The following is a 26,997-nucleotide window of genomic DNA, read 5'->3' as shown; positions in this document are numbered from 1 at the left end:
TGGTCGTTCATACATATCAGCTAATTTGCCCAACTAAAAAATTGCAAATATAGAATAAAAGCACTTTCCACAGGCTTAGCTCCCATGAGTATGCCTTTTTACCTTTTAATTAAGAAGCTAATGGCTGTGGGTAGTTGAGGAACAAAATACCTTTGAAGATCTGGGCCTTAAGGCCTTTGTTACAATCTAGCCTTTGTTCCCATGCAAGAGCAATGAGTCAATGGTTCCAACAAAATCTTACCGCTGTCGGTGTCACAAGTATAATTTCAAACATAATCTTGAAAAATTGAGTCTTTTCTCCAGAGATTTGCATGACATGACTTACTGTACAGTATGAGTCATCTTCTATCCTAAAAAAAAAAAAAAATACCCAAATATAAGTGTCAATTCTCCAGTCTGGACAAAGAATTTTGAGGGATGTAATTCCTAGAAGTGTCCTGAACTTTGTTGTAAAGAAAGCCACTCTCTCAGTTTAAGTCAAATTCCTGAAACCTTTCAAAGCCTGAAGTGTGCTGTGCGTTTTGACTCTTTTATTGGCTTTTGATTTGCAGAGGAGAAAGGATACGAAAATGTATAGTATTCAGGTGTTACTTGGCACTTACCCATGGCAGTTAACTTTTTAATTAAATGGTAAAAAGACATATTAATTATCAGTTAACAATTTTCAATCTCTATACAGACAAAGAAATTAATGTGATTAAAAAGATCCACAACAATTACAGTTTGCAGTGTGGAGAGAGAAGGAAGTTTAAAGCATACCTCCTTCCCTTACTTCAGTGACTTTGGAGAAATTAAGGTTAAGGGCAAACTCTTGGTGTTTTCTGTGCCCTTTAGATTAAACAAGCAAAGAAAAAAATTGAATTGGTCCCCCTAAAATTCTCAGTAGTGTCTTACAAAAATGAAGGATTTTGTTGCAATACAAGCTGAGAGCATTAGGCGTTCCATATATATGTACACATATGAATTTACACAGCAAATGTCAAGGTGAGATAAGACATCTAGGAGGGTCTCATTGGTCCTGGGCTGTTGCACAGGAGCCAGGGTTCAGGGAGCCTTTTCCCCTCTGTGTACTCACTAAATCCCTGTTCTGCTCAGAGGATGGATCTAGAAGGCTCCCAGCTTCAGAAGAGCTGAGGTACATTGCAAAGGTAACCAGTGCTCAGGGATCAGAGTCTTCTCTCCCACCCCCACTACAGAAAGCTGGTTTGACCAAAAAATGAAAGGTGGTGCTAGTGCTGTACGACCCTCTCCATTGTGCACCACACAGCACTGCTACAGTGATTGCTGGATCCACTGGATTCCTTGTTCTTGTTCTCTATCGCAGCGTAGTGCTGAAGTTCAGAAAGGTTTCTGTGCTGTTTGCTTTTCATCTTTAGACAGAGCAAAAGCTTCAAAACAACCTCTGATCTTTGTGTCACAGCACTCCCAAGTTTTGTGAGACATTTTACAGGATAAAATAAAATAAAATAAAATTAAATTAAATTAAAATAAAATAAAATAAAATAATTCAAGACATCCAAAGCCTTTCTTTCCACTTGCCCTAGAAACATTTTAGTGCTGTATTGATAGTAATTATACATAACATATTCCAGTAAAAGGAATTTAAAGTCACCAGGTCAAGTGATCCATAATTGGTGGCTGCCAAAATGAAGATCCCAGTGCAAATGTATTCCAGCTCTGCTCTTACCTCATACAAACACAAATTGGGGTTCTTCATGGTCTCAGAGGGCAGGAGCCTGCCTCTGCTGTGCAGGATGCTCCATCTTAGGGCATGAATCAAGAGCAAATAGTTAGATGGATAGGGAAAAGCTTATTGTGTTAGGGCTCACACACAAAAAAAAAAAAAAAGGTCAATAAAAAGAAGAAAGACTTGTCTCCATTGCATAGTATCTTTTCTGGTATATTTATAGATATCTGAAGTTTTAGAGTTCTCAACTTCAGCTTCTGGTGCCTTTTTACCCTTATGCACCTGGTTTAGAAATGGAGCTAGTTAAAATTACCATTGTATAAGAGGTTGGCTGGAGGTAGGAAGCTAGATAATTTCATAACATGGTTTGGGTTGGAAGGGACTTTAAGGACCAGTGGTTCCAGCCCCTGCCATGGGCAGGGACACCTCCCACCAGACCAGGTTGCCCAAAGCCCCGTCCAGCCTGGCCTTCAGCACCTCCAGGGATTCACAACTAATACGGACTTGATTATCCAAGAGGTCTCTCTTAGGCCTATTTCCTACCTTCAGCTTATTCACGAAATAGGATCCGTTCCACTTATCAAAGTAAGAATATTTAGTTACCATTCAGAAAGGGAGCTGGTCAAAGAAAAAATAGGATCAGCACTTTTTGATTTCTGAGCCGTGAAGTGCGACAACAGACCAAGATAAATTGCACTGGCTTCTAGAAATATCCATTTGGCAACGGGCATACTCAGAGATACAAAAACAAGCACTTTAACATAGCCCGTTCCGTGTCACTGAGTTAAATCTCTCCTTATGGCAATGGTTAGTTTGCTGAGAGGAGTATGAGGGAGGGAAGGGAAAGAAGACAAAATCTGAGAGAAGAAAACAGCTATGCGTGTTCAGCATCTAAAGACCTAACCAGATGAGTAGCTCTGATGAGCTACCAGTATGAGTAACCAGAGGAGCAGATGTGGCTCATTTGACACTCTTTTTAAATGAAATTATTTGGGTTTGGTTTAGTTTTCCTTAGAAATGTTAAAATAGAGATGGAAATAAAAGGAACTAACAGCAAACTAATGGGAATGAATGACTTCTCAGCAAAAGCATCTCGCTTTTAAAAGAGAATAAATGCTTAGATCTGTTTCCTTCATCTTTCTTGTATAATGTCCCTGTTATCAATAATAATGCCTCGTTCAGCCATTTCCTATGGGCTAGTGGTGACATTTCAATTGAATGGCTGATGACTTTTTGGAGGGCCTTGTCTACCTTCCACATCTGCTAGAAAGCGCTCTCTCTCTGACCCAGTATCTCTAATTGAGGTGTTATTAAGTAGAGGTTCTTGTAAAGGTCAACATAACTCTAAAATAGATCCGTGAACACAAAAGAGACGTGGTTCTCTGTCCTGACTCACCACAGTGCCGTTTTATTCAGAACAGAGTTTTCCTCGGCGGCATTTCCAAAGCACAGAAGAAAGAACAATGGCAAGCTTGGAGGGCTGAGCCCTTGGGTATCTCTCCGCAGACCATGAGAGGACAAGTTTCCCTCCAGGAATTTCAGGACACCAGTGACCGCCTTGATTTGTGTCCCAGCAGAGCATCTCTCTTTTGCTCTCTCTCCCCCTCCTTTAACTTTCTAGTTGGCTGAGGGAAAAGAAAGCACTCAAGCTTTTTTCTCAGCTATTGTGTCTGTTCCCTTAGGAACCAGACCGAAACCCTTCCCCTAAAAGATGAAAAACTTCTACAGATGGCAATGGGAGAGGGTGAGAAGAAGGCCAAGTCATGGGATCCACCAATTCCAGCCTCATGGTCTGGGTAACTGGCACTGTGCAGTTTCTACAAACTTTGTTTCTTATCCTCCCTCATAAAAATGCAAGCTAGGTCACATGTAGCTTGTTCAACACTTGCTGCTGCACAGAAATTAAAAATAGCTGCCTCGTGTTACTTAGCACTAGGAAAAAAAGCACCCTTATATTTAATGTGTTCTCCTGTAATTCGTCCCTGGGCGGCTGTGGTGCAATGAAGTATAGAAGGGTCTGGCATTAACCCTGGGACACTATGATTTGACGAAAACAAAAGCCCAGTGCCCCCTACATCCTATATTACCAGGAAATAATAATAATAATAAGTTGTTTTAAGACAATTAGAAGCAGGTTAGGTTCTTCAGTGGACTTGGCAGAGTGGCAGGGTACTAACATGCAGACTAACTCTTTTCCCAGCTGTAAAATTCAGTAATAGTCCTGTATTTACATTCTTTTCAGGCATTTTGTTTTTATGAATAATTAGTAGATCAGTTTATAGAAATTACTAGGAGTTTCTGAAGGTCAGTGGAATCTAAACCCAGGTTCTCTTAAATATTTAGTTTATCATCTCTTTGTATTTGAAGCTTCAGAAGCTGAAACTTTAATGACATTATGCAACTGTAGAGCTCACCTGATATTGAGGAAAGGTATTAAATAACATATCTCTTATCCAGGGAAGGCCAAAAACTTGCTAACTGCTTTTACAGAGGGCGTTGCCATTTTGGTGAGCAGAAACCTACCTTGCTTCTTGTTTCAAAGGGTTTCATAGAAGTGCCCCTCAGTGTGTCCCTGGAAGCCACAGCACTTCTAGGGCTGTGACCCATGCCCAAGCTGTATGGGAGGCAGGAAACCTCCCAACCCAGGCCCTGAGGGCAAAGGCTGCCAAATATTGGTCCTGGGTGCGGTGAGAAAACTCTGCTGCTCCTGCCTAGCCTGTGGTTTGACTCAGTGTCTTTAATGAATCCTGAAGCCTCACTTCCCAATGGGGTTTGTTGTTGTTGTTCATTCTTGAGAGCTCAGTGTGGCGAGGCACTGATCAGGACAAGGAGTAAGAGGCAGGTGAAAGCATACTTTATACATATCCTCGAGCTCTTGGGTGATACCCACTAGTACCTCGTTAAGCAGGATGGTTAATTGAGCTCTCTGTTTTACATCCATAAACAGTTAGCTACTTATCTGCTTAGACCACATTTAAATTCTGTATTAGAAAGCAGTGAGAAAATGCTATCGCTGCCCTATGGACAGCATATCAGGAATATATGGGGTTCAATGGGAAAAAGCAATTATGATTAGTATAAAGCTAGAAAGCAAGTCCTGCATGACTGACTCTTGGGAGAGTTGTTAGCAGCATACACCGGTATCTTGCCCCAGTCACTCCAGAGGATCTTCGGTGTAGTGTCTGAACAAAATGGTTTCAAATGAACGAGGTTTGATTTGCAACAGCAAAGACATGACAGTCAGCTTCTTTCTGCTTTCTGCTGCTGAAATGTGCTTTTCCCTCCCCTTCCTTGCTCACTTTCCTCCCTCCGTGCTGCAAAGGAGGGGGAACTATTTTGGACTGTCACTAAAAGCTCGGGCACAATGTTTCTTATTTGTTTCAGTTAATATAATGTAAGAAGATGGGCAAGTACGTAAACATCCCAAGTCGAGCCCATTTCCATATTAGATGTTTATTCCCCTTGTTCCAGTTTATGCATTTCTAATTCACAGAAGTGCATGACTGATGCCTAGAGAACAAAGTAACCATTATGTCCTTTTGAGTTTTCATATTATAAATTATCTTGGCCATAAAGTACATTCAAAAATGTACCTGACTGATGAGATTCGCTGTGCTCTGTGCACTGAAATGCCAGTTCTAACCCAGAGGGAGGAATCATTAATTGGGGTAATGAAATTGAAAGCATGATAATAGATGTAACCTTAAATTGTTGATTATGCCAATTGACCTTTTTGTAAGATCACTACGCCTTCATAAAGTCCTCTTCCTCCTTCACAGGAAAAAAGCCGGCAACCCTGTGCTAGCAATTTTATTCATTTGACAACATTTTGTGAGGCAGAAAACACGGCAACAGGAGCAAAGCGAGTTCAATGAACTCTTACCTATGCGGTCTCCAGCATAACATCAGCTTAGGCAGTGCGAGCTGAATACTCTGCACTGTGCAGCTACAGTAGGAAAAAAATAGCGTAGCTACAGTCTAGCACTTGCATGCAAATAGTTGCAATTATAGGCTATTGAGTTGGTGTTTCGAGTTAAGATGGTCAATGACCCGTGAGCATGTCTGGGAGCAGTGCTCCCCTGGAAGACTAAACATACAGAAAATACGAGGCAGCGTGCGCTGTCACTCCCTTGCCCACTGTCAGCTTTGGCCATTAAGCAGCTACAAAGGGCACAAAGGACATAGGTGTCTGCTAAGCAGATCTTAGCCAACAGCAAAATTAACAACTGGGAGCAGAGTGACTTTAGTCATGCGCTGTCAGTAACCGTAGCTTGTGGCTCTTCTTACAGCTTCCATTTCAGGGCAACATCACCGGCTTCATAATCGTCTGGCTTTAATTGTGTCTACCTCTGCTCTGTTAAAAGGAATTAGCTGTTGAAAGTAAGGAAGCTAAGGCTTTGTAACTTATTAGCTGTGAAGCTGCTGAGCGTAGCAAGAGATGAAAGGAAACCTCCCCGAGTTTGTTGGATGATCTTCCCAACATGCATTAGAAAGTCTTCATTAATTATTGGTGACGGGGTTCATTGCAATAATTGAGGAGCATCTGCAATGCAGGGCAAAACTTGTCAGCAGTCTGGCCACTGAGGGTAAAGAAATATAGATGTCCTTCCTTGGTATTTCCACCATGCCATGTGGCTCCTGCAGCGCTTCGCAACCAGCTGAGCAGACCCAGGGCTCCTGGTTAAACACATGGCGCCAGGAGAGGTGGCAGCAAACTGAGGGCAGAGGGGGAAAGAAGAAACATCTGCAAACAAGAGGAAAGAGAAAACCTTTCTTGAGGGAAATGAAACATTTGCAGTGGCACAGTTCACATGTGGGTCTCTCAGAGGTGACAGCCATAGCTGCTCAGCAGGGGAGCATTGCACAGGAGAGATTTCTGGACATGAGCAATTTTCATCAGACATCTGTTTAAGGGCAGCACCACGGCGTGACAAGAGTGAGGGGCTGCACTGATACACACAGGTTGCTCAGAGAGCACAGATTAATAAAGACATATGGCTTGTCTCATCCTTCCCTCCATGAGCACGTGGCAGACTATTTGTGCTCCCGTGCTGTGTGATGAAGCAGGCGGCTGCCCAGCTTGGAGAATCCATCAGGCTAATTTTCCAGCAGGAGCTGCTGCCCCGCCACTCTTGCTGTCTACTAGCCATCTTCATGGTGGTTACTGGCTTCAGCATCAACACTACAACATGCAAGAGAAGTGCTGAAACCCATGGGGCATGGGGCTCTTTTATCAAATTGTATAGCTTTGTGGTAAAACCAAGTAGATGTGTTGCCTCATCAAGGGAAATCCATTGCCTGTTGTTTGGAAGGACAGTCGGGAAACATCTAAATGATGCCCCGTGTCTCTGAAGAGCGATATGAAGCAGTCCCAACACCTGGCAGCTCAACGCCCCTTGGGAATCCCTGCTGACCTGGGAAAGAAAAATGCAGCCTGACACTATCTCTGAGAGCCTGCCAGCCGCGGGGCAGGAGGTGTGACTCCCAAGTCTCCCTTTGCCCTTGCACACTAGGCCTAAAATGAGTGGTAGCAACACTGGTGTGTGCAGCAGAGGGACCCAGGGAGTGGGAGCACGTGGCCCAAGCCAGTGGAGCTGAGACTGCAGCAGCCGTATCCAGCTGGGACATCACTGGGATGAAGGGGATCGATAGCACAGCTGAGCCGATCCAAGGTCAGAGCAGCCCCTGGGCTTTTTGTGCCGAGAAGCTAATGAGATGGGGGCAGAGCAAAGATGGCTCTGGCTGGCTTCTCGAGTCAAAATATCTCAATATCGTTTTCCCTGGATTTTGGCATTCTTTCCCCAAAACAAAAACAAACAGAGTGTTTTGCTGGAACGTTATTTGAGAAAAAGCACTTAGTGTAAGCCCTCATTTAAGGGAGTGATCATACCACGGTAGCAAATAAGCAGCATAAATAGCATCTGTGTGACATGAGTTCTGATATGAGAGAGAACACTGAAATTCACTCTGAACTGAGAAGGAATAACCTATTGTATAGCCTCTGAGCCAGCAAATATCCATGCTTGTTTAAATAAATAGCTGTGCTAGTCTAGTATAAACCATCAGCGATTTCTAGGATCATGTAAAGGAGTTGTTAGCAACCTGCACCTCCTTGTCATCACTCCACCAATAACATGTTGTTTTATTTCCTCTTTATTGACAAGCTTTCGCTTCCATGTTGGGTTAATTTTACCATCTTCTTTCTCTAATTGGTTACATCTGGTTAATCTAATTGGTTACATTGGTTAATCTAAATATCTTGGGATTGGAGGGGCTGAGTATGTGGGAAACCAGCTCAAGTTTTTTTTATGCTCTCTGCCTTTTCCATCACCTTGGTGAATTTAAGAAATCATTGACCGGCTGCCTTTTACTGTCACAGTGGAAATCCCCTCAGTTACCTCTCCACTTTTTCCCAACAGCAATTTAGGAAGGTCAGTTTAAATTTGCATAGTGTCCTCCTGACATCGTAGTGGGTGCAATGATTGAAATACACGGGCATCAGCATCCGTGCATAGGCAGGACAGAGCGTGCAGGTAGAGGTTGTGTGTTTTATTGGATCAGCTGGCATCGCTGGAAATACTAGACAAGCTTTCTGACATGCAAGCCCTTCCTTATGTCTGAAATAGAAGCAGCAATTTGCAAAGCTAAATACAAGCTGAGAACAAATGCTCAGATGTTAATTAGATATGTATCAATTAGCCCTTTGTTTAAAGAAAAGGTATTCGGTAGCTGTGGAGGAAAAAAAAAAGGGGGGATGGTAAAGAGGGAGGAAAGTGAGAGACAGAAAGTTTAGAAAGTTAAAGAAAGCTACTTATCACCTAGGGGGGGAAGAGACAGCTAGTTCACAGCCTGGGGAACAAGAGCGGATCGTGGTGAGTAGGAGGAGAGTATAATCATGACAGTCACATCTACTGAGAGCGTGCGCCTTCGTGTCAAGGGGCTCTATGAATTTCTCTGCTCAGCCTCTTCTGTAGCACAGACTTTTGGAGACTGATCTGAAAAAGAGCACTAAAATACCAAAGATGTTTTGTGGGAAGTGTTCCCCTATTGGCAGCTAGGGTAATCTTTCAGTTACAGGTTGGCCATGAGAGACCATTCTGGAGCATACAGATTGCTTAGTTTTACTTACACAGGCACCATGAGGCCACTGGATTAATTTTATTGTATTTCTGGGAATGCAGGTGTGGGATTTAGAGAAATTCGGGGAGGGAGAGTTATGAGGTGGGCACCACTTGGGATGGGCAGGGGAATAAGATGAGTTATCTGCAACACTTTGAGGGGACCATACTCTGGTTTCAGGAGAGCTTGTAAGAAGCTGTGTCCTTCCTGATGATGTCCATCCTTGTGAGGAAGGAGATAGCCAGGCTGGTTGGCTGGTAAGCAAGGAGTACCCACCTGGGATGCCCAGGTACTTGACTGAGAGTGGTCTATTGTAGGTTTGCAACAGCACATATTATATATACTGCCAAACAAATATCAAAAATAGTAGCTCTATTCAATCAGACCAGTAAGAAACCAAGTGTTTGGTCAATATTGTGCATACCCTTTCCTAAGAGTGCATCTGTTGATTGTGCTCACCCCACATGAGGTGCTTTTTTATTGTAAAAAGAAACCTTTTACATGGAGCCAGTGTTATTTTTAAGTGGCTTTCTCTTCAGGTAGCCTGAATTCTCTGTGAAATATAAAACCGGAGGGACAACTTTAGGAAACCTTGCTGCAGAACGAAATGCTGGATGTCTCTGATGCGTTTTTTCATCGTACACACAAGTGGAATTCAAATCAGAACATTTTGTGAGGGAACGTGGAAGGGTTGTATACGATCAAACTGTGCACACAGTCTGTGAGCAGTAAAAAACTAGGTACTTCTAGATTACTAAAATGTCCCCCAAGTCATAATTATAAATCAAGATGCATGTGTTCAAAAGATTGGTGTCTCCATAAAGTGCCTGAAATTCAATATTTTTAGCCTACTCTGTCTTCTGAAAGTGCCTGCATATTTCATATTCCCCCAGTGCTAAAAATTGTCTCTGTATTTTATGTATTGTTGTTTGTAGAGCTCTATTTGCAAACATAACTAACAGCTAGTACTGGAGATGATATACAGGCTGTATAGCATGCCTGAGGAAAACAAATCTGGAAGCATACAAATGCTGGAACCTTCCAACTATAAATTTCACGGACACTATAAGAATTTTTAACCTTATGCTAATTCTGTTAAGAGTATACCATAGCTGTGTGGGATGCTTTCTTGTAGCTCGCAGGAAGGAAAACTGCTCCAGACTCTGTTTATCAGGCATGTTTCCATGGTTGTTGTACCTATAGGTGAAAAAAAAAAAAAAAAAAACCCACCCACTTGCCATAGTCATCGAGATGTGCAGTCAGTGAGGTGTAGTTCCTGTAGATGCCATGTGTTATCCACTGGCAATCATCTGCTGGCAAGTGGTCCCTGGGGCAAACGTGGCACTCTGGAGCAAGGTGCACAGCTGGAGGGCCCTGGACATCTGACTGCGACAGCTCGGAGCTGTTGGTGGGGAAGGGTCTCCCACACAATTCCCAGATGAGGGACCTGACATTGTCTCGTTCATTCAACAGCAGTGCTGGGAGGTGCTTTGGCCCAACCACAGCCAAAAAAAATGATTCAGGAAGCACTGCTGGTGTCCTCCAAGGAGCCTCAAGTACCAGCGTGGAAGTCTCCATGAGGACTCGCCAGCATGGACAGCACCATGGTATTGACACAGGAGTCCCTCTTTTGGCTCACAGCTTGTGTCCTCTTGCTGCTGTCCTCAACGCAACCATTTTTTGACTAATGTGGAAGGATACAGATTAAATGGAGAAAAAATTGTCTTCAGTTCAAGGTTGGCTACGTTAATGTGGCACCAAACAATATCAAAGCTAAGCTTGAAAACAAGGACTCTGAGATAAGCAACACAGTCTATTTTGATTCCTTTTCAAAATGCATTCTAATGAATGAACACTTTCTGGAGGAAAACAACTGCTTCCATCCAGTTTTCATTTCTGTACTGCACAGTTACTCTTCTGATGAGAGGAGGCTTGCTAAACATGCATGTGCACAGAAAGCCAAAGGTCTATGGCTTTTACCCCCAGGTCACACGCTGGTGTTACCCTTGACCCATCTGTCTTGTGCAATGGGTATTTCTGTAATAAAGTGGATTTTTGTTGTTTTTTTTAGGCTACATTGAGCTGCAAGAGCAACTAGGAGTTGTCAGCAATACCAATACTCATACCAGAATATGACAGACCTTTCTCTCAATGCATGGTTATTTCAGAAAAGAAAAAAAAAAAAAAAGACATATTTCACAGTGTAAATTACTTATATTTTCTCTGTAAAACACTATAGTTATTTACATAACATGTTTTTGGTACAATTATATTCAAAGGGAATACATTTCAAAGCTCCTCCTTAACCAAACAAGACAGAAACAGTGGAGATGGACAGAATCTGAAAGAGCTTTTGATACAATTGCACATGGCAGATGATGAATTAGTCCCAGTGCTTGTTCTGACAGACTGAATGAGAATGTGACTAGCAGTGCAAAATCCGTCACAATTTAATGAGATCCTAAATGCTAAACATGCAAAATAACATTTTTTTTTCCTGAGATTAGGTTGCAAATATCTTATTTTCATTACACAGATTATCACTGAGATGCAGCAACTTCTTTCAGCATTCAAAGAGCACCTGCATTGGTTCATACAAAAGATTAGCATGCAAAACGCTGAATAATTCAAAATGCCTTGAGTGGGTAGAAGGATGAGCACACTGGAAAAGAACTTGTTTTTCTGAAAGAAGTTCGTGTTTGCGTAAAAAAAAAAAAAAAAAAAAAAGATACGTTTAAGCATTTTTTTAATGAAACCATAGTTTTTAGATTGGGAACAGCCACCCTTTGTTGTGGCCCACATCATTTGGCTGCCAAACTCAGCCCACAAGTAGAACAGAGACATAAAGCATTAAGCAGCAACTCTTAAAAATCAGGATTTTCAAATCCATATTTTTCAGCTCAAGATTTTTGCCTTTCAGTCAAAACAGGATTTTTGGCATATGGGTAATTGCTTTTTATTTAACACTGGAACAACATTTTTAAGACAAATACCTTTAACAAAAGAATGTATTCATTTATAAAAAAAAATCACTTCTGATCCACAGATATTTTTGTTAGAAATTTTGAAACAGCCCTGATGAAAACTTCCCTTGGTTTTATTACAGAACAGGAACTGAAAAATGCGGTTGATCTATGAGCTTGAGATGATCAGCTGTATGTAAATTTTAAAAAAAGCAATAGATAGTTTATTAACCAGTATTCTTCTGAGCTAATCAATCACTAACAGTTCCAGTCCTTGAACTTGCTGTGGATAACCTGATATTTCTGTCTGATAGGAGTTTTGGTGATTCCTTCGAATTCCAAACCAGATTCTTGTTGTTGTAGAGTCCCATCAAACTCATTGTCTCTGAATTTAAGGCTGCCATTTGTGTCCATTATTTTGCTGAGCTATCATATGCTACATTGCAGAGGTTGCAATTTTATTTCATTACATGATAAATAAACACAAAAATAATCTATAATTTGAGAGAACTGGTGGTGACCTTTCTTGGTCACAGGAAGCCGTCCAAATGTATAAAATGCAGCTGACAGAGGAATTTCCAGAAGTCCATTCTAAACATGTGTCACGTTTCTAATTTTCTTTGGGCTGACCGGATGGTCATTATGTCTTTGAGGTTGCCCCTAGGACAGAATAAAAGCAGTTATAGAACTAAAATAAATCCTAGAAAAGCAGTCCCACAAGGGTCCTCAGGAGGTTACCTGCCACCCCTCACCCCAAAGCGTTATGACAAAATTAAATCTATCATCAGCAACCCACTCAAAATCTAAATACAAAGAAAAGGAGGAACGGCAGAACAAAACCAAAAAAAAACTTATATAACTCTCACGTGCAACGAACCGATGGCAGTTTTGGGAATTCATTAATTGGTCTTATGCTATCTAAGAACTTGTGTGCTCTGCAGTCTTTATTATTCCAAGCAGAAGATGGTGTTGGGCATTTCCCCTCCAGTTTTCTTAAAGAAACTAACCCATAAGCTGTAATAAAAGCTCAACATCTAACGTAACATCTAACAAAAGCTCAACATGCTTTCCTAATACACTGGAAATTGCAACAATAAGCATGCCAATATTTCATGCACCTGAAAGAACATTCTCAACATCTCCATGTTTATCCAAGGCTGGCTTTTTTTAAAGTTCCCATGACTAGCATCATTCTGCTTCCACCGACAGCAGTGTTTTCAAGCTGACCCCAGTGAGATCAGCTCGGCAGTTTTGAAAACGCTGTCCTCATTTGAAATCAATGCTGTGGTTTTCCAGTCCCGATTACTTACATGCTTCTGCTGCTGGCTACTGTTCCTTACATTTTCCCACCTGGTCTCAGTCCCTTGGACATTAATGGAAATTTCGCTTTTCTTCCCAGCTGAAATTTTTATCAAGCCTACGCTGGTTCCCAACTATTGACCAAACTTCATATAGTTTGTTTCTCAATCATTAATCATGTACAGCCTGTATTGCCTTGGTATTCTTCCAGTATGAAACATCATGAATAATGTATCTGGTACCTCTACATTATTGAATAAGCCGTAGAGGAAAATGTTAGATAACAAATGTGGACAACATTTCTCTGGTATTTAATGAGTCCCAGCACCTCAAGGAAAACCATGGGATAAATATAACTATCCTAGAAACATTTCATAAGACAGATGCCTTCTGTTCTAAACACAACCCTGTTCGCTCCCCTCCCCCCTCTTTTTTTGTTGCAAGAACATGCTGCTGTTTTCCAAATTTACCCTCCTTTACTGTTTATTTCAGCAGAGAGGAGCGGTGCTCTGGGAAGTAACAGGATTTCCTGTCTCTGCTCAAAAGACCTTTTCCAAGATCTCTCTGCTGCTCTTAATTTCTTATAGTTCAGCGATAGCCCAAAGACCTTAGTGGTGCTCAACAGAGACATCACTCATTCATTTCCAGAGCACGTGAGAAGTTTCCTCTGGTCTGTGTTACCCGGGAGATTAATATATGATGTGATTTGCTCCGTTTATTGCAGAACAGTTATTTGGAATTTCCTGGTCCTTCAGTTCCAGGTCTGTTAAGGCTGGCATTCTCACTAGGGCAGAGGTTTCGAGATGCTCTCTGCCACCGCTGCTTCAGAAAAATTAACAAGTAGAGTAGAACAACAAAAAAAGAACAGCTGGAAAAAGCTGAAGGCAAGTGCTATATTTGTGGAAAGCAAGCATTCCCAGATACTCTACATTGTCCTTTGAGTATAAAGTATACTGAACTAGTTCGCATACAGAATAACTGGAAAATTGCAGAGGGAGTCCAAGAACGTCTCACTGAACGCTGTCTCTGAAAATTCCTGGCATAGGTAATTATTTGAATCCTATATTTCACAAAATATGGGGGTGGGAACACTTCCAAGAACTTGTTGCACAAAAATATTCTTGCACCCAGATTTACAGAAGGAAGAAAAAGACACTAACCAGGAAGGCAATCAGATAATGCTGATGAAAGGCAGTGTTTATGGCCACTAGGAGGCCATACTACAGAAGATCCTGTTTTGTGTGTGCTTATGAATAGGAGGCAGCCTGAGGACTTGCACCAGCTGGGTCTAAACTGCACTATTCTTCCCTATCTGTGGCACTTGGGAAAATGTAACCCCTGTATTCCTCTTTTGCCTTAAAAATCTCATCTGCAAAGCTGAGCCTTCCAGTCCCTACCTTGTCGTGCCATTTCTCCTCTCCACCAAAGAAGGAACTGAGCAGCAAATTTGCTGCTGGGGTGGGGACTGTGCCCACAATGGACCAAGTTCCTCTCTGCCCTGCTCCGTCTTCCATTGTTACCTGCTTTAGAGCAAATGCTCTGTGTTACTTACATTTTATTCTCACTGTGCTGTGATATCAATTAATGAAGAATTTCATGAATTTCAATCAATTCACGATGGCTACTGTCCCATTTTCTGTGGAGCTTTCTCTGAAGTAGCATAGCCTCACTGAGGTTACAGTTAGCTATGTATAACTCTGCTGAAATTGGGGCTGCTGGTTCACTGACCTAAACTTCATTTTCTGATTCATTTCAAAACCTGCCTGTTGACTGTCATTCTGCCCTGGATGCCTTTTTATAGGGATTAGTATAAAGGAACTATTACACTGGGAAAAGTGTTGCATAGTTTGGTGGTTTGGTTGGGGAAATAGATGCCCAGATCTTTCCATCTCTTTCAGCTCTTCCAGCAATACATGGGTGAATCAGAGTGCAAAATGAGTGTGTGTATCAGCTGATTGCAGGGTTGAATCCTTTGGTGATGTCTTGGATACAGTTCCTCAGTCAATGAAGAAAGGACTTCTGCTACTGCAAGCATGTTGTAGTCATTTGTGCAACCCATATGACATCAGTGATATGAATGATGAACACACATCTGGCATTATGAAACAGGGCTCTGATCTCTAAATTGATTTGACAGATGGCAGCTCCTCAGACACTGCCGCTGTGGAAATATGTGACAAGCTGAAGGCTTTGCCTGCTATTAGCCAGCCAAAAAAATCCAAGTCTAACTGCATTAGAACAAATTGCTGAAATTAATGTGGTAGGAGTACTTCCAAATGTGTCTGCATGCATCACACATTCTGCTAACTGCTAGAACAAAAAATCATGGAGGCACAGCTTTCTGAAGGTTATTTTTCCCCCTTCCCTCAGTTTTTAATTCTCTTTCTAAATTCACTTCATTTACAGGAAAACACCCACCCAAAAACTCTGGATATCCTCAAAATATTTTAGACACACCATTGCTTCAAATAGCAAACCAGTTCCATCCTGTCAGCTCTTAGTACACTCAGCACATTTCCCTGTCCATCAACAGACACACAAACTGGCAATTCCTTCTTTCTTCTTTGTCGTTTGTTCCCACCCATGGAGCTTCACCCCTCCCCTTCTGCCACAGACACTTGAGAAAAATTATACTTCAGTCTTCAAGCTGCACCTGCCTTTCCACATCTGCATCATCAATATTTATTACTCTCTTAATCAAGGTATGCTGACCAATGAATGTCATAACATGACATACTCTATAGTACATTTCACCAGTAAGGGTAAAATTATTTGCTGTCAGTGGTTTATATTTCTGTTTTATTGGTCTTTTAATTTGATTTTGATGGCTTAATTTTTCTTCTCAAACAATCCACGGAGTCAGAGCAGTTATATACAATGCAATAAATGTAGCTACAATCCATCACTCATTACCTCCTCGGTATAAAACCACAACCACAACCACATAATATTTGCAGTTTATAGAGTGTCATTTGGAGTAGTTAAGGGGAAAAATAGATCCGTCCCCATTAACAGTGACTCAGTCTGGACTGAAGAGTGTGGCTGTGGTGGTCAATCCAAGCCTTGGGTAGCTCTGCTGAAGTCAGCTGAATTACAGCAGGGGTGAGTCTGTCCCACTGTAAACGAGCACTCCCTTTAACAAAATGGTCTGATTTATCATAGACATTTATGGCATATTAAATGGACTAATTATGATTCTTGTGTAGGAGACTGTCCAGTCCTGCAAGATCCTGAGTCCCTAGAGCTCCTTTTCTAGCAGTGGGACTTGCAACATCGCCACTCCTCTGAGGTGGCCCTATGGCCCTTGCTCAGGCTAAGCTGGTCATGGGGCTACCCCAAAATCTGACGGAACCGGGCTGAAGGATCCCCCACACTGCACTTGGGTTTTGGACGGAGCTCTCTGTAGTGGGTCAGGGAGTATGAAACAGCCCCCTGGGCACTTGGCCTGCAGCTCAGCCCTGGTACTGGGAGCAAGGATTGCTCTCCTGCCATTGCTGACAGTAACAAAATATGCAATTAAGCAGCAGCCGGTAACTCTACTCTCCATTTGACCTTTTCTTGGCTAATGTAATCAAAAAGAGGACCTTCCAGCACCCCTGACTGATGCTCCTGGCCTCCTTTTCTAGTGGCTGGTAATTTTTTCCTCAGCTCAATAATTTAGTTTGATATTCCTCATTTTTTTAATGTCTAGCACATTTTTTTTTTCTTTTCTTTTCTTTTTTTTTCCCCCTTCTCCTTCACTTACGCATTACTTTTCCCTGAGATGACTTGCCAGATCTTTTGTTCATGTTGTGAATTTATCAGTGCAATTACTGGACAACATTTATCTTCTGTGAACATTTTGCTTTAGTTTCTGACTCAATGAGTTTGATTGGCCTACACCTACATGAATTTCTGTTGTCACCTTTTACTGTGAGACCCAGCAGGTGTTTCAGGCTTTGTACCAGGTTGGGTCAATGGGCAAGGACTTCTGAGGGAGCAAAATCTTTGATACTGAGTCCCCATTAATCTCTCAAATCATTTAAAACTGGATCCTTTTACATATGGAACAGAAGGTATCAAATTTAAAGCTGATACCCTCAGAGACCCAGGGAGATTTCTAATGCCTCCAGTCTGTGCTGGTGGAGCTTATACAAGCTGAAACTTTCCATCTAGTTTTCTCCTGGTGGTGGGGGAAACGTACTGTGTAGCAGGTATGTTTGCCCTTGCCCATTCGAAATACTAAGTTGAAAAATCTTCATTCACCATGATTGCCCTGCTTTCCATCTTGTCCCCGCATCCATGAGTTTCTTCTAATTTTAATTCTGAATTCCATTCATATTTTGCCCATTTGGCCCTATTTTCTGGCCTTGTTGCTGTGGTGAATCCTGATCCCCTAAGGTTTCAAGGAAGCCAGATACAGAAATCTTAACTTCACCTTCCGGAGAGGGAGAGACAAAGATTTAGGTCTTCGGTCTCCATGACTCTTTCCATCAGTAGTTGGGCTCCTTGTTCCCTCCCCACACTGCTCCTGAGGGAGAACCTGGGTTCTTCACTTCTTATTGACCCCCATGGAAGCACCACACAGATGTTTGCTCATTTTTTCTGATTACCCAGGAGAGAGAATGGTAACTTGCTGGAGTCCACCCCTATAAAACCTCCTTGACTGCAGAAAATTGTCTGAGCAATCCCTCTTTGTCTTGGTTCTCCCTGGTTCTCCCTCCATTTCTCATTAAAAAATCCAAAAAAATAATTCCCCCCAAATCCTTTGGGAATATTTCCAGTATCCATATAGGGAAAGGGAACCAAGAAACACAACTTATCAGCAAACAGTTAAATGGCTTGCCACCTGATTTCTGCTGCTAGACAGGAAATGTGTTATAATGAAGGAGCACCACAACGTTTATTATGCAATATATTGGCTACAGTGGTGATTGAACTTTATTAAAATGCATCCAGTAACTCACCTCTTTGTCAGAAAAGAGAGCTTTTGCATTTATCAGGGAAGGTTATGAATGTAAAAGACAAAAACACTGTATTTTGCCTGGGAAATGTTTCACTATGTTTCTATATAATCCCGTAAACCTAAATCATGGACTGTAAATCCACAATTTTAGGTAAACATTCATCAGACAGTATTTGCATTTCCTTTATCAGCTCCTGTATGTACAAGATGGTGCCATCACAAAATGCTGAGAAGCCCTTTCACACTGAGAAATAGTTTGTGTTCACAAGCCATTTTTAGATTGCTAAATATTCCTTCAACATATTAGAAAATATATAAATAATTTTCACCTGCAAATTCTCTCTCGATATCTTTCAAAAACCTGCATGCAGTTACCAAAGCAACTAGAAGCCACCTTAGCAGACTAGTACCAAACATTGCCCAGGGACAAGCGGTTTAACAGAAATGGTTCAACTCTATGCTGTGTCCCTCTGATGGGTTTCAAAGTTTCCCCAGACACTGGGCCGCAAAGGACCTCCTAGGCCATCCCACCTAGCATCTGACATAGAGGGCTGCACCTTTGTGTTTCAGTTTCATGTTTCAACCCTCAGCTGTGTGGTGCATGCTTTTCAGCTTCACATTAATAATATTTTGTTTAACAAGTAATTAATGTCAAACATAATAACTACCAGCTACAGATACATCATTATCATTCCTATTATTTTTACTGTTATTATTGTGATCATTGCTTTAATCATGGATTGAGTACTTCCTAAATTTCATTGTGTGCTGCAAGAACTAGACATACTCTGCTATGATTTATATGCAATGTCATCTCAAGACAGATTTCTGCATTGCACATGTTGAAACATATCTTCAAAAATAAACGAGGTATCGTTGTGTTGAATGGTGAACTTCATACCACATCACTGCTACTTTCCCAAGAGAATATTGGCAAAAAAAAAAAAAAAGCATCATGAAGATATTAAATCTATTTTACAAATGTATGGCATAAATTAAGATCCATGTTGCTGTTGTGCAAGAAGCTGAGAGCCTAGCACCACACTTCAGAATAGGGGCAGATGAGGATGAAAGAAGTAGAGGAATAAAAACTGAACCCTGCTTCTTTATGCTTTTAGCCTTGTGGAAAGGGGAAAACACATGAGAGTGGACTGGGTGTTAGCTCCTTGCTTCCCCTTCCACCATTTTCTGCTGAGATACCAAAGGTCTCTTAGATGGGTGCAAAGTTCCTGACTGAAGAAACTTCTGCAGTGTGGAAGTGCAATTGGAAAATGTGATCTTTAAATTATCCAGAGAAAAAGCACATTTATCGACTGCATCTGCACTGGATTTTGTTTATAAAGGAACATCAAGCTCCACACTCAACTGTGCTTCCATCTCATGTCCACACCTTGTCCAGCCTGGTGACTGGGGAAAAAAAAACATTGCAGACATCTACTTTTGCAGCAGTACATGTGTAACAGCTGTCCAGCATTATTACACACCTGGAGCAAAGCAAACCTCCACATTAATGTATGCAGAGGTGAAATCTCAAAAGCTGAGCAAGAGTTATTCTGTCTGGTGAGGCTGGAAGATTTAATTAGTGGTATCAAGTGGACTGGTGAGAGAGAAGGTGATTTTTCAATCCTTGAAATGATGAGAATACAACTGCCTTTTCCTATGGCAAGTCTGTCCTAGTCAGGGCTACCCACTGTGCTGGGAGAAAGGCCTCCCTGACATCTGGAGAAGAACAATATGAGCAGCAGTGGAAATGAAAAAGCAGACAGACTGAGGAGGAGCAGTCTGTGACTCTGTAGCTTTAGCCTAGGAGGTGGGGAGAAAGATGTAACAGGGATATGGGGAGAACAGATGGTGGCTAAAGCATTATTAGACATTTCTTCCAAATATCTGGGGTGTCTGTTTCTCCCCCTCCTCCCACCCACTAATAAATCAATCTAAATGCAAGACTAAAACACAAGGCATGCATCATTATAAACAGAAGATTCAGGAATGCTTTAAGGGATCATTCCACTTATCCAATTACAGCTGTAATTGAGTTTAAACATCTACATCCACCCAAAATCTATGTTTGGTTAAAGTACAATACGCACTGTGTGGAAAAAAAAATCAAGATATCAGCATTACAATTACCTTTAGTACAGAACTGGTTTGTAAATCTGCATCACGGACAGTGAACTTTGTAGACATTGGAGGAGGAAGGACAATTCCTGTAATAAGAATATACAAAATTACTGTTATTCAGTATCCACTGTAGTATGAACCACAAGCCATTCAGGAATACAGCTAAATATGCTTTAATATTCTCAGCCAAACACTAGTTAATGAATATGAAAGAAGCCTATCTAGAAGCCAGCAGAATCAATTTGTCTGGGTTTATCTTAGTTTTCCTTTTATTTTTTGAACCTGCTACATTTTACAATACCACATGCTCTTGAAATCTTTCCACTGTACTTATTTCTTCACAATTTATTTGTTAGAGAGACAAGGGTATATGCCTGGATTATAGACTCTGCACAATAATTTTATGCCATTAAGTGTTTGATTAAACGTTTTGATAATAATGCAGTTCTAAATGCAAGTGGTGGGTAAAGATTTGGTGGAGATTTACATTTGCTTTTGAAGAGGCTTTGTGCTTAAGGACTAGAATTTATAATGCCTTAGTCATTTATCAGGAAAATCATAATTCACTAGCACATTTTTATTAATGAAGTCAGCAATGTGAGGAAAAGGACCGTAAAGAATGGTTGCTCAACTGTTTTCATGTGGAAAACATAAGCCATTTGAAAACAAGACTTCTTCCAACCCCTGCCCCTCTATCTGTCTGTATGTTCTACCCTGTCATGGCTCTGCAGTCACTGTGCAGCAACTATTCTATAGAGACCACAGATGAATAAAATTCGTAAGAACCATTGCCGTAAAATGTAATTGCAAGCCTGGTTTCTTAAGGAAATTAACAATATCTGCTTATGCTCACTGTGGATGTAAATCTCCACCCACTTCAGTAGCTCAATAGCATTTGAACTTATTGGACAGTCTCAGAAATTTTGACATATTCAAAGTCTTTCATGTCAACAGGTGAAACTGGAAACCGGGCTTCATTGCTTCTCTTTTTCATGGAATTACTTGGGCTAGAGACAGGGAAAGGAGTGGAAGGAAAGACATGTATAAAGACCTCCTTCCTCTGTTATGTGTCTTGTTATGGTATAACTGCTGGAGACAATGCATTATGCTACTCAGCACAACAAATGGATGCATTCTCTTACCCATGGCTATATCATTCCCCAAGGATATGGAAACACTCTCTGAAAGTAAGGTGAGGATAGTGATACGCTATCCTGAAATATCATTACCAAAGGGAATACTTTGGACAATAATGTTGCACAGACGGACCTTGCAATAACTGATTGAATTAACTAACAAAAATATTATTATTTTTCAGTTGCATGGGCAGGAAAAAGCTATTAACAAAAAAATCAAAAAAACTAATAATGAATGAGCATTAAAACCTTCAGAGATTCAGCTGTAGTCAGGGATGTAGCACAAGTCCCAGGAGCTAACTGAATGAAAAGAACTTCTTCAAAATGTCAATTGTCATGTCTCCTGTGTTTCCCATGGATTATTTTTTTTTCATTTTCTTTCTTCTTTTTTTTTTTTTAATTCCTTTTATGTTTGGTTGGTTTGTGTTTTGTTGCTTTTTTTGTTTTTTTTGTTTTTCAGTCCAATGTGCAAAATGTTGCCTAAATCAACAATCATAGTAGTCCAGTAGTTGCCCTCAAAAGTATTTGGAAGAACAAAGTCATTAAAAACAAAACAAAACATAATTACAACTAAATTCTGCTCCAAAGAACTTGAATGTTTTCTCAATACTTTTGAAGGACTGTACTCCAGTGATCCAAAATTTTATGAGAACACGTCCTTCACAAGACGTTGTGGAATCTTGTTATTTAATTACATGATGCGTTATCCAAACATGTGTGTGCCCGTGTTGAGAAACAGCTTGACAATATGTAATTCACTCACTAGGGATTTGTTCTGTGTGCTGTGGTTCCTCTGGAATGTATCCCTCATTTTCGCTACCATTCCTTTGCCTTTTTTCTGCATGGCCATCTGTTTTCTTTGTAGTTGAAATTTTCCTAGAAAAAAAAAACACGGTCATTAGAACTTCATTATCATATGAGAACTCCTGGGTAGTAGGCAACAGATAAAATATTACATGTCCTACTTCTAAAAAAATAGCTGCAAAATACATCTGGGCCTTACAAATATTCAGCTACTGCAAATCTTGTCCTATATAAATACTACTTATGAAGTTCTAGATAGAAAGTTTCCATCAGCTGCTTTACCAGCAAGAAGGAAAATAGAGTGGGCAATGTTGTCAGAGTGAAGACTCTGTTCCAGATCACAGGCTTTGTAGGAAATTAATTTTTATCTCTGAGTGACCGGATAGTCAGTGGCCCAATAAGGGAACACCAATCAAGTCACCTACAGCAAGTCATAATTTTTGACTGAACCCACCCAATTGCAATAAGAAAGCATGCCAGCTCACATCAACACAGTTTGGCTCCCAGGTGATTCACCTGTACACCCCAGAGTTAATTTACTGTGCACATGAACGTAGTCACAGGGAAGTTGATAGAACTTCTTTGGTTAAAGTTACACATCTCTGAACTTGCAGAGGTGACCTGCAGAGCTACACACTGAGAAAAGACGGCATTTTTACTCAAAATTTATGCTAGGAAAAACGCTACTATTCTTTTGTTCTAACCACAGATTCCTCTCTGGGATAATCCCAGGTCCATCTTTGCCTAGCTTTATAGCGTGGCCAGCATAAATTGATGGCAGGACTATGATGATCCAGCCACTTGTAGGGAAAGAGGGAAATATTCTTGGTTAGCTGTACTTGTGGAAACTGTTGCATCAACTTATTTATGTTCAGTAAGAATCACTTTACAGGTCTGTAGAGCCTCAGATGAGTATTTCTGATGCACACAGAAGTCTGACTAGCCAGTTGTGACTACATGGTTGCTTTTTTTTAGGAGATAGACGTGTTAAATACCACTAAGAAACCTGTCATGGTTGATAGGAGATAGCAATTGTTTAGGAGTACTATCTCCACAAGACAGTTTTCAGTCTATTTTATCTGATCCTTAGGTCTCAACAAATCCAGCATTGTAGCTAAGCCAAAATCAGTTACTAAAAACTGTGGGAGGTACAGAAAAATAACCAGCCAAGTTAAAAATAAACGTTGTAGGAATTAAAACAATATATCTTTGGTCTCACTATTTCTTCACTACTACCTCAACATAGCTTCCACAGTCTGGACAGTCATAATTCTTTTTACTGCTGGTAGGTTCCCGCCCCCCAAAAAAAAAAACAAAAAAAAAACACTAAGCCTTTGTGCAACTGTCAACACTGACTTGTCCCAGCTAATCCATAAAACCTGGACTCATCCCAGTGCTTAAGCATGTGCTTTAGCTTTTGCTTAACTCTCAGGCTGTAAGCAACTTTTACGAAGCTGGAATGATAACTCATGATTCGAGTTAATGGGAAAATAGGAGCTTTACTGTACTAAGATTTTTTCATGAGGATATAATGATATTTGCTCTAGACCACATTCAAAGACATGGGGAAAAAGTAATGCTAAGCCCTCCTCTGGGCCTGTTCATGTTGCCTGTAAGAAGGCAGTGTGCAGACCCTCCGGGAGCAGCACTGGCGAGGCAGGGACCCAGGGAGGGCACGGACGTGGCCATAGCAGTCCCTGCGGCTGGCTAAATGCCTCCCTGAACGTACAATTGATTTTGTCGTAGCAGGGTTGACCCTTGCAAAGGGCTTTTGGCACAACCAGGTCAGAATTGAAGCAAAAAGGCTTTGTAGTGTTGTATTCGTACCAAAACCGATATGCAAGTTGCACTTGCTTTTGACCTCCCGTTCCCTGCTGATGTAGTCCTGCCCTATTTATATAGCTGCACTTGGTAAAATGATCGATTAAGCATCATAAACTAAGAAGTCACATGGAAGCTTACTGGCATGGCATGGTATGATTAGCATTGTTTCCTCAGGAGAAAACGGTATTGTTTTTATTTTATTTCATGTCCAAAAATAGTGTATAAATGGAAATCTGCCAACAGACCTTCACAAAATTTCCCCACAAGAGGCCGTTAATGAAGCTAGGTATTACCAAATTGAGAGGCAAGGTGTCGTAACATTTTGTAAACTCATTAAGAGACAGGGAGATAAATGCCCTGCAAGCTCAAGCTGTGCATGAATTTACACCGCTCCCTAACAGCTTAGAAAAATAACTCCGGTAACCCCACTGACATTGCTGTTAGAGCTGCACTACCGCTGAAGGATAGGACCTTAATACTCAAACTCATCAGCTCACGATTTTTAACATTTTCCAACTCTGTGCAATCATGTACCAACAGCTTGGTATTCAAGTGTGCCTGGTAATCACTTGATTAAGCGTCAACACTCACCAACAGGGCAGCTTATTATATTTTTAATTTTGTTTTGTTTATTTTTATTTTATTTTGTTTAGTTTTATTTTACTGTATCTTATTTATTTTGTTTTGTTAGGTTTTGTTTTATCTTATTATTTTATTTGCCTGCCAATGTGCCGCGAAGCCCCGGGCCCCGCTGCTGGGCTCACAGTGACCTCCTGTGGACGTGCCGGCAAACGCCCGGGACCCGGAGGCAGGCAGCCTGCTGTTCCCACCTTATTCAGCTTACCTTGCTTCGCTTTCGTACGAGGATCCTGGGGGGGGGAAAGAAAAATGTATTTAAAATGCTAGAAAATAAAACGCGACCTACTGGAGAGCTCCTCTCCGAGAGTGCACTGTGCTCCAGCTACCACGGGAGCATCTCTCCTCCTTATTTCCAGGACTGTGCAATAGTCCAGCAGAACAGCTTACAAATTAATTGGAAATCAGGATCACAGCCCTGAAGATGAGTTTAAACAGAGAACCTCAGCACAGGAACTATATGTCATTGGAAGTTAACGTGCTCCTGAAACGCCCTTCTTGTTAACGTGGGTAGCAAAACTGTACCACAGACTACTTTGGGACCGAGTTATAGGAGAAAGAGCAAGGTGAGAGTAAGGAGCATCTTAAGGAGGTCTTGGTTAAAAGCATGATTAGTCTGCTTGCATTTCTGCTTACAGGTCTTTGCACTACACAAGGACTGTCATAAGTAGTAGATTTATACCTAAGTTAAGATACTTTTTAATGCATATGCCAATTGTGAAGGTCCACTCACCTTTCTTCAGGCAGCAGCAGCGTACGACAACCACAATAATAATGACCAGGAGAATAAAACCAACAATTGAAAACACGACTGCAAGTACAATAACCCATGTGCTTATGCTGTCTTCACTGTAACCATTTTCTGTTAAATTAAATGGATAAATATTGTTTCATCAGAATGGAAAAAATATTGTTTTATCAGAGTCTCAAAACATTGTTTTCAAAATATTTTTTAACTTTTCTGTGAGAACCTATTAACTGCTTCTTGACTATTTAGCAAGGAGGCTGTGTTTTCCAGATGCTGGTCTCTATTTACGGGTGGTGGTCAAGCACTCAAAATGTTTCCAAAAGAAATTTCTTTATTGCAATGGTAACTTCTCCGACAGCTATTTTTTTCAGAAGAATATACAGCTGTAATATCCAACCAAAATTTTATTTTGCAGATATGCAGAGTCTCCCATCATCCTTTGGAGACCTTTTGGGCTGGGGATAGGGGTTAAGATTCAATTTAGGTATCTATACTGAAGATATTAAGCATCTTGCCTAATTACATTTGTCACTGGAGAGAAAATAGGTATTTTGGGTTACAATTCACCTGGCCAAATGTGTATTTGTCCCTCTGGATAAGATGATCAGCTCTGAAGAAGTGTCCATTTTTCCCCACTGACCACAGTGACAGTCTCAGGTGCCTAGTACAGGTGGAGATCTCTAGCCTGTAAATATGACTTTCTGATGAATCCCACCATGGAATTTCTCCCACTAATTTAAGCAGGTGTTTGATTTTGGGACATACTTTGTAGTTCATCTATTTGGTCTTCACTTAAAGAGCAGTGAAGACCAAAAACTAAAGAGTAGCACAGTTTGGGATACTGCAGCTACTAGCCCATCTTCACTACTGGCATTTTAACAACATTAAATTATTCTTTTGTCTTTGCTGTAAACTACAGTGCTAGATGAGGTGATTTCAAGCTAATTCAACATCCTGGTGAACCTGGTTGCTATGAGCAGGTTTCCTAAGAGAGCTCCCACATCACAGAACTTTAAAAATACCCCACGTTTCTTACACAGATGGATGCATAAGGAAGGTATCAGTTCTCACTGCCACATCATCCTGCCCTTTGGTTTTGACCAGGTATTTCAGAACTACATCTAATTTGTCTACCCTTTGAAAAGCAGCCCCCAAATCATTTTGACAGTTGTTTAGAGAAACATTTCAATCCAAATTACAGGTGTGAAACACATCCAAACTCAACAATACCCATTCTGTCACACTGGGCTCATGATTGTCATGTCCTCATTAGAGGTCACAGTTAACAACTGCATGGTTATATTTAGCTGGCAGCCTCTGGGAAAGGTACCGCAGCCATGTAGATGGCTGGTAGCTGCACAGTGTCAGAGCTGTTCCCCTGATGCGTGACCCAGGGTACCCACTGCTTTACTTATGGTAAGGAATAAAGAAGCAAATCCATTCTATCTACGAATTTGCCTGGTTTGCTTGAGGTTTGGAGGCTTCAGACGGCAAAGATACAGGAGCAGAGCCTCCTACAAAGCTTGGACCTTTGTTAGGAGTCTGAGTTATCCAAAGCTCAGGTCATTATGATTAAGCAATTTGTTCCAGTCTTCTTTAATCCTAATGCACAATCAGCATGTTTTGAATTTCTTCTGACAATTAGAGAAAACAAGCACTCACTAACCTGCAGACTAGTAGTTAAATCCGTAGGCTGTAAACAGTTGTGATTACAA

General features: G+C 41.0%; 1 protein-coding gene across 1 annotated transcript in view; it reads right to left on the bottom strand.

The window, feature by feature from the left end:
• Nucleotides 1-11,003: 11,003 nt before the first annotated feature.
• The window catches only part of IGSF5 (immunoglobulin superfamily member 5), a 30,075-nt gene continuing 14,081 nt past the window's right edge, over nt 11,004-26,997 (bottom strand). Inside the window, exons 5-9 of the mRNA XM_035545944.2 lie at nt 25,268-25,396; nt 24,743-24,767; nt 22,034-22,146; nt 20,144-20,220; nt 11,004-12,429 (exon numbers count right to left, since the gene is read on the bottom strand). Coding sequence (XP_035401837.1) covers nt 12,361-12,429; nt 20,144-20,220; nt 22,034-22,146; nt 24,743-24,767; nt 25,268-25,396 — 413 coding nt within the window. The 3' untranslated portion in view covers nt 11,004-12,360. The remainder of the gene's footprint in view (nt 12,430-20,143; nt 20,221-22,033; nt 22,147-24,742; nt 24,768-25,267; nt 25,397-26,997) is intronic.

This window comes from Cygnus atratus, chromosome 1 (assembly GCF_013377495.2).
Source record: "Cygnus atratus isolate AKBS03 ecotype Queensland, Australia chromosome 1, CAtr_DNAZoo_HiC_assembly, whole genome shotgun sequence".
In the NCBI taxonomy this organism is placed as follows: Eukaryota; Metazoa; Chordata; class Aves; order Anseriformes; family Anatidae; genus Cygnus; species Cygnus atratus.
Note: the sequence above shows the minus strand (reverse complement) of the source record. Positions and strands in the feature narration are given on the sequence as shown.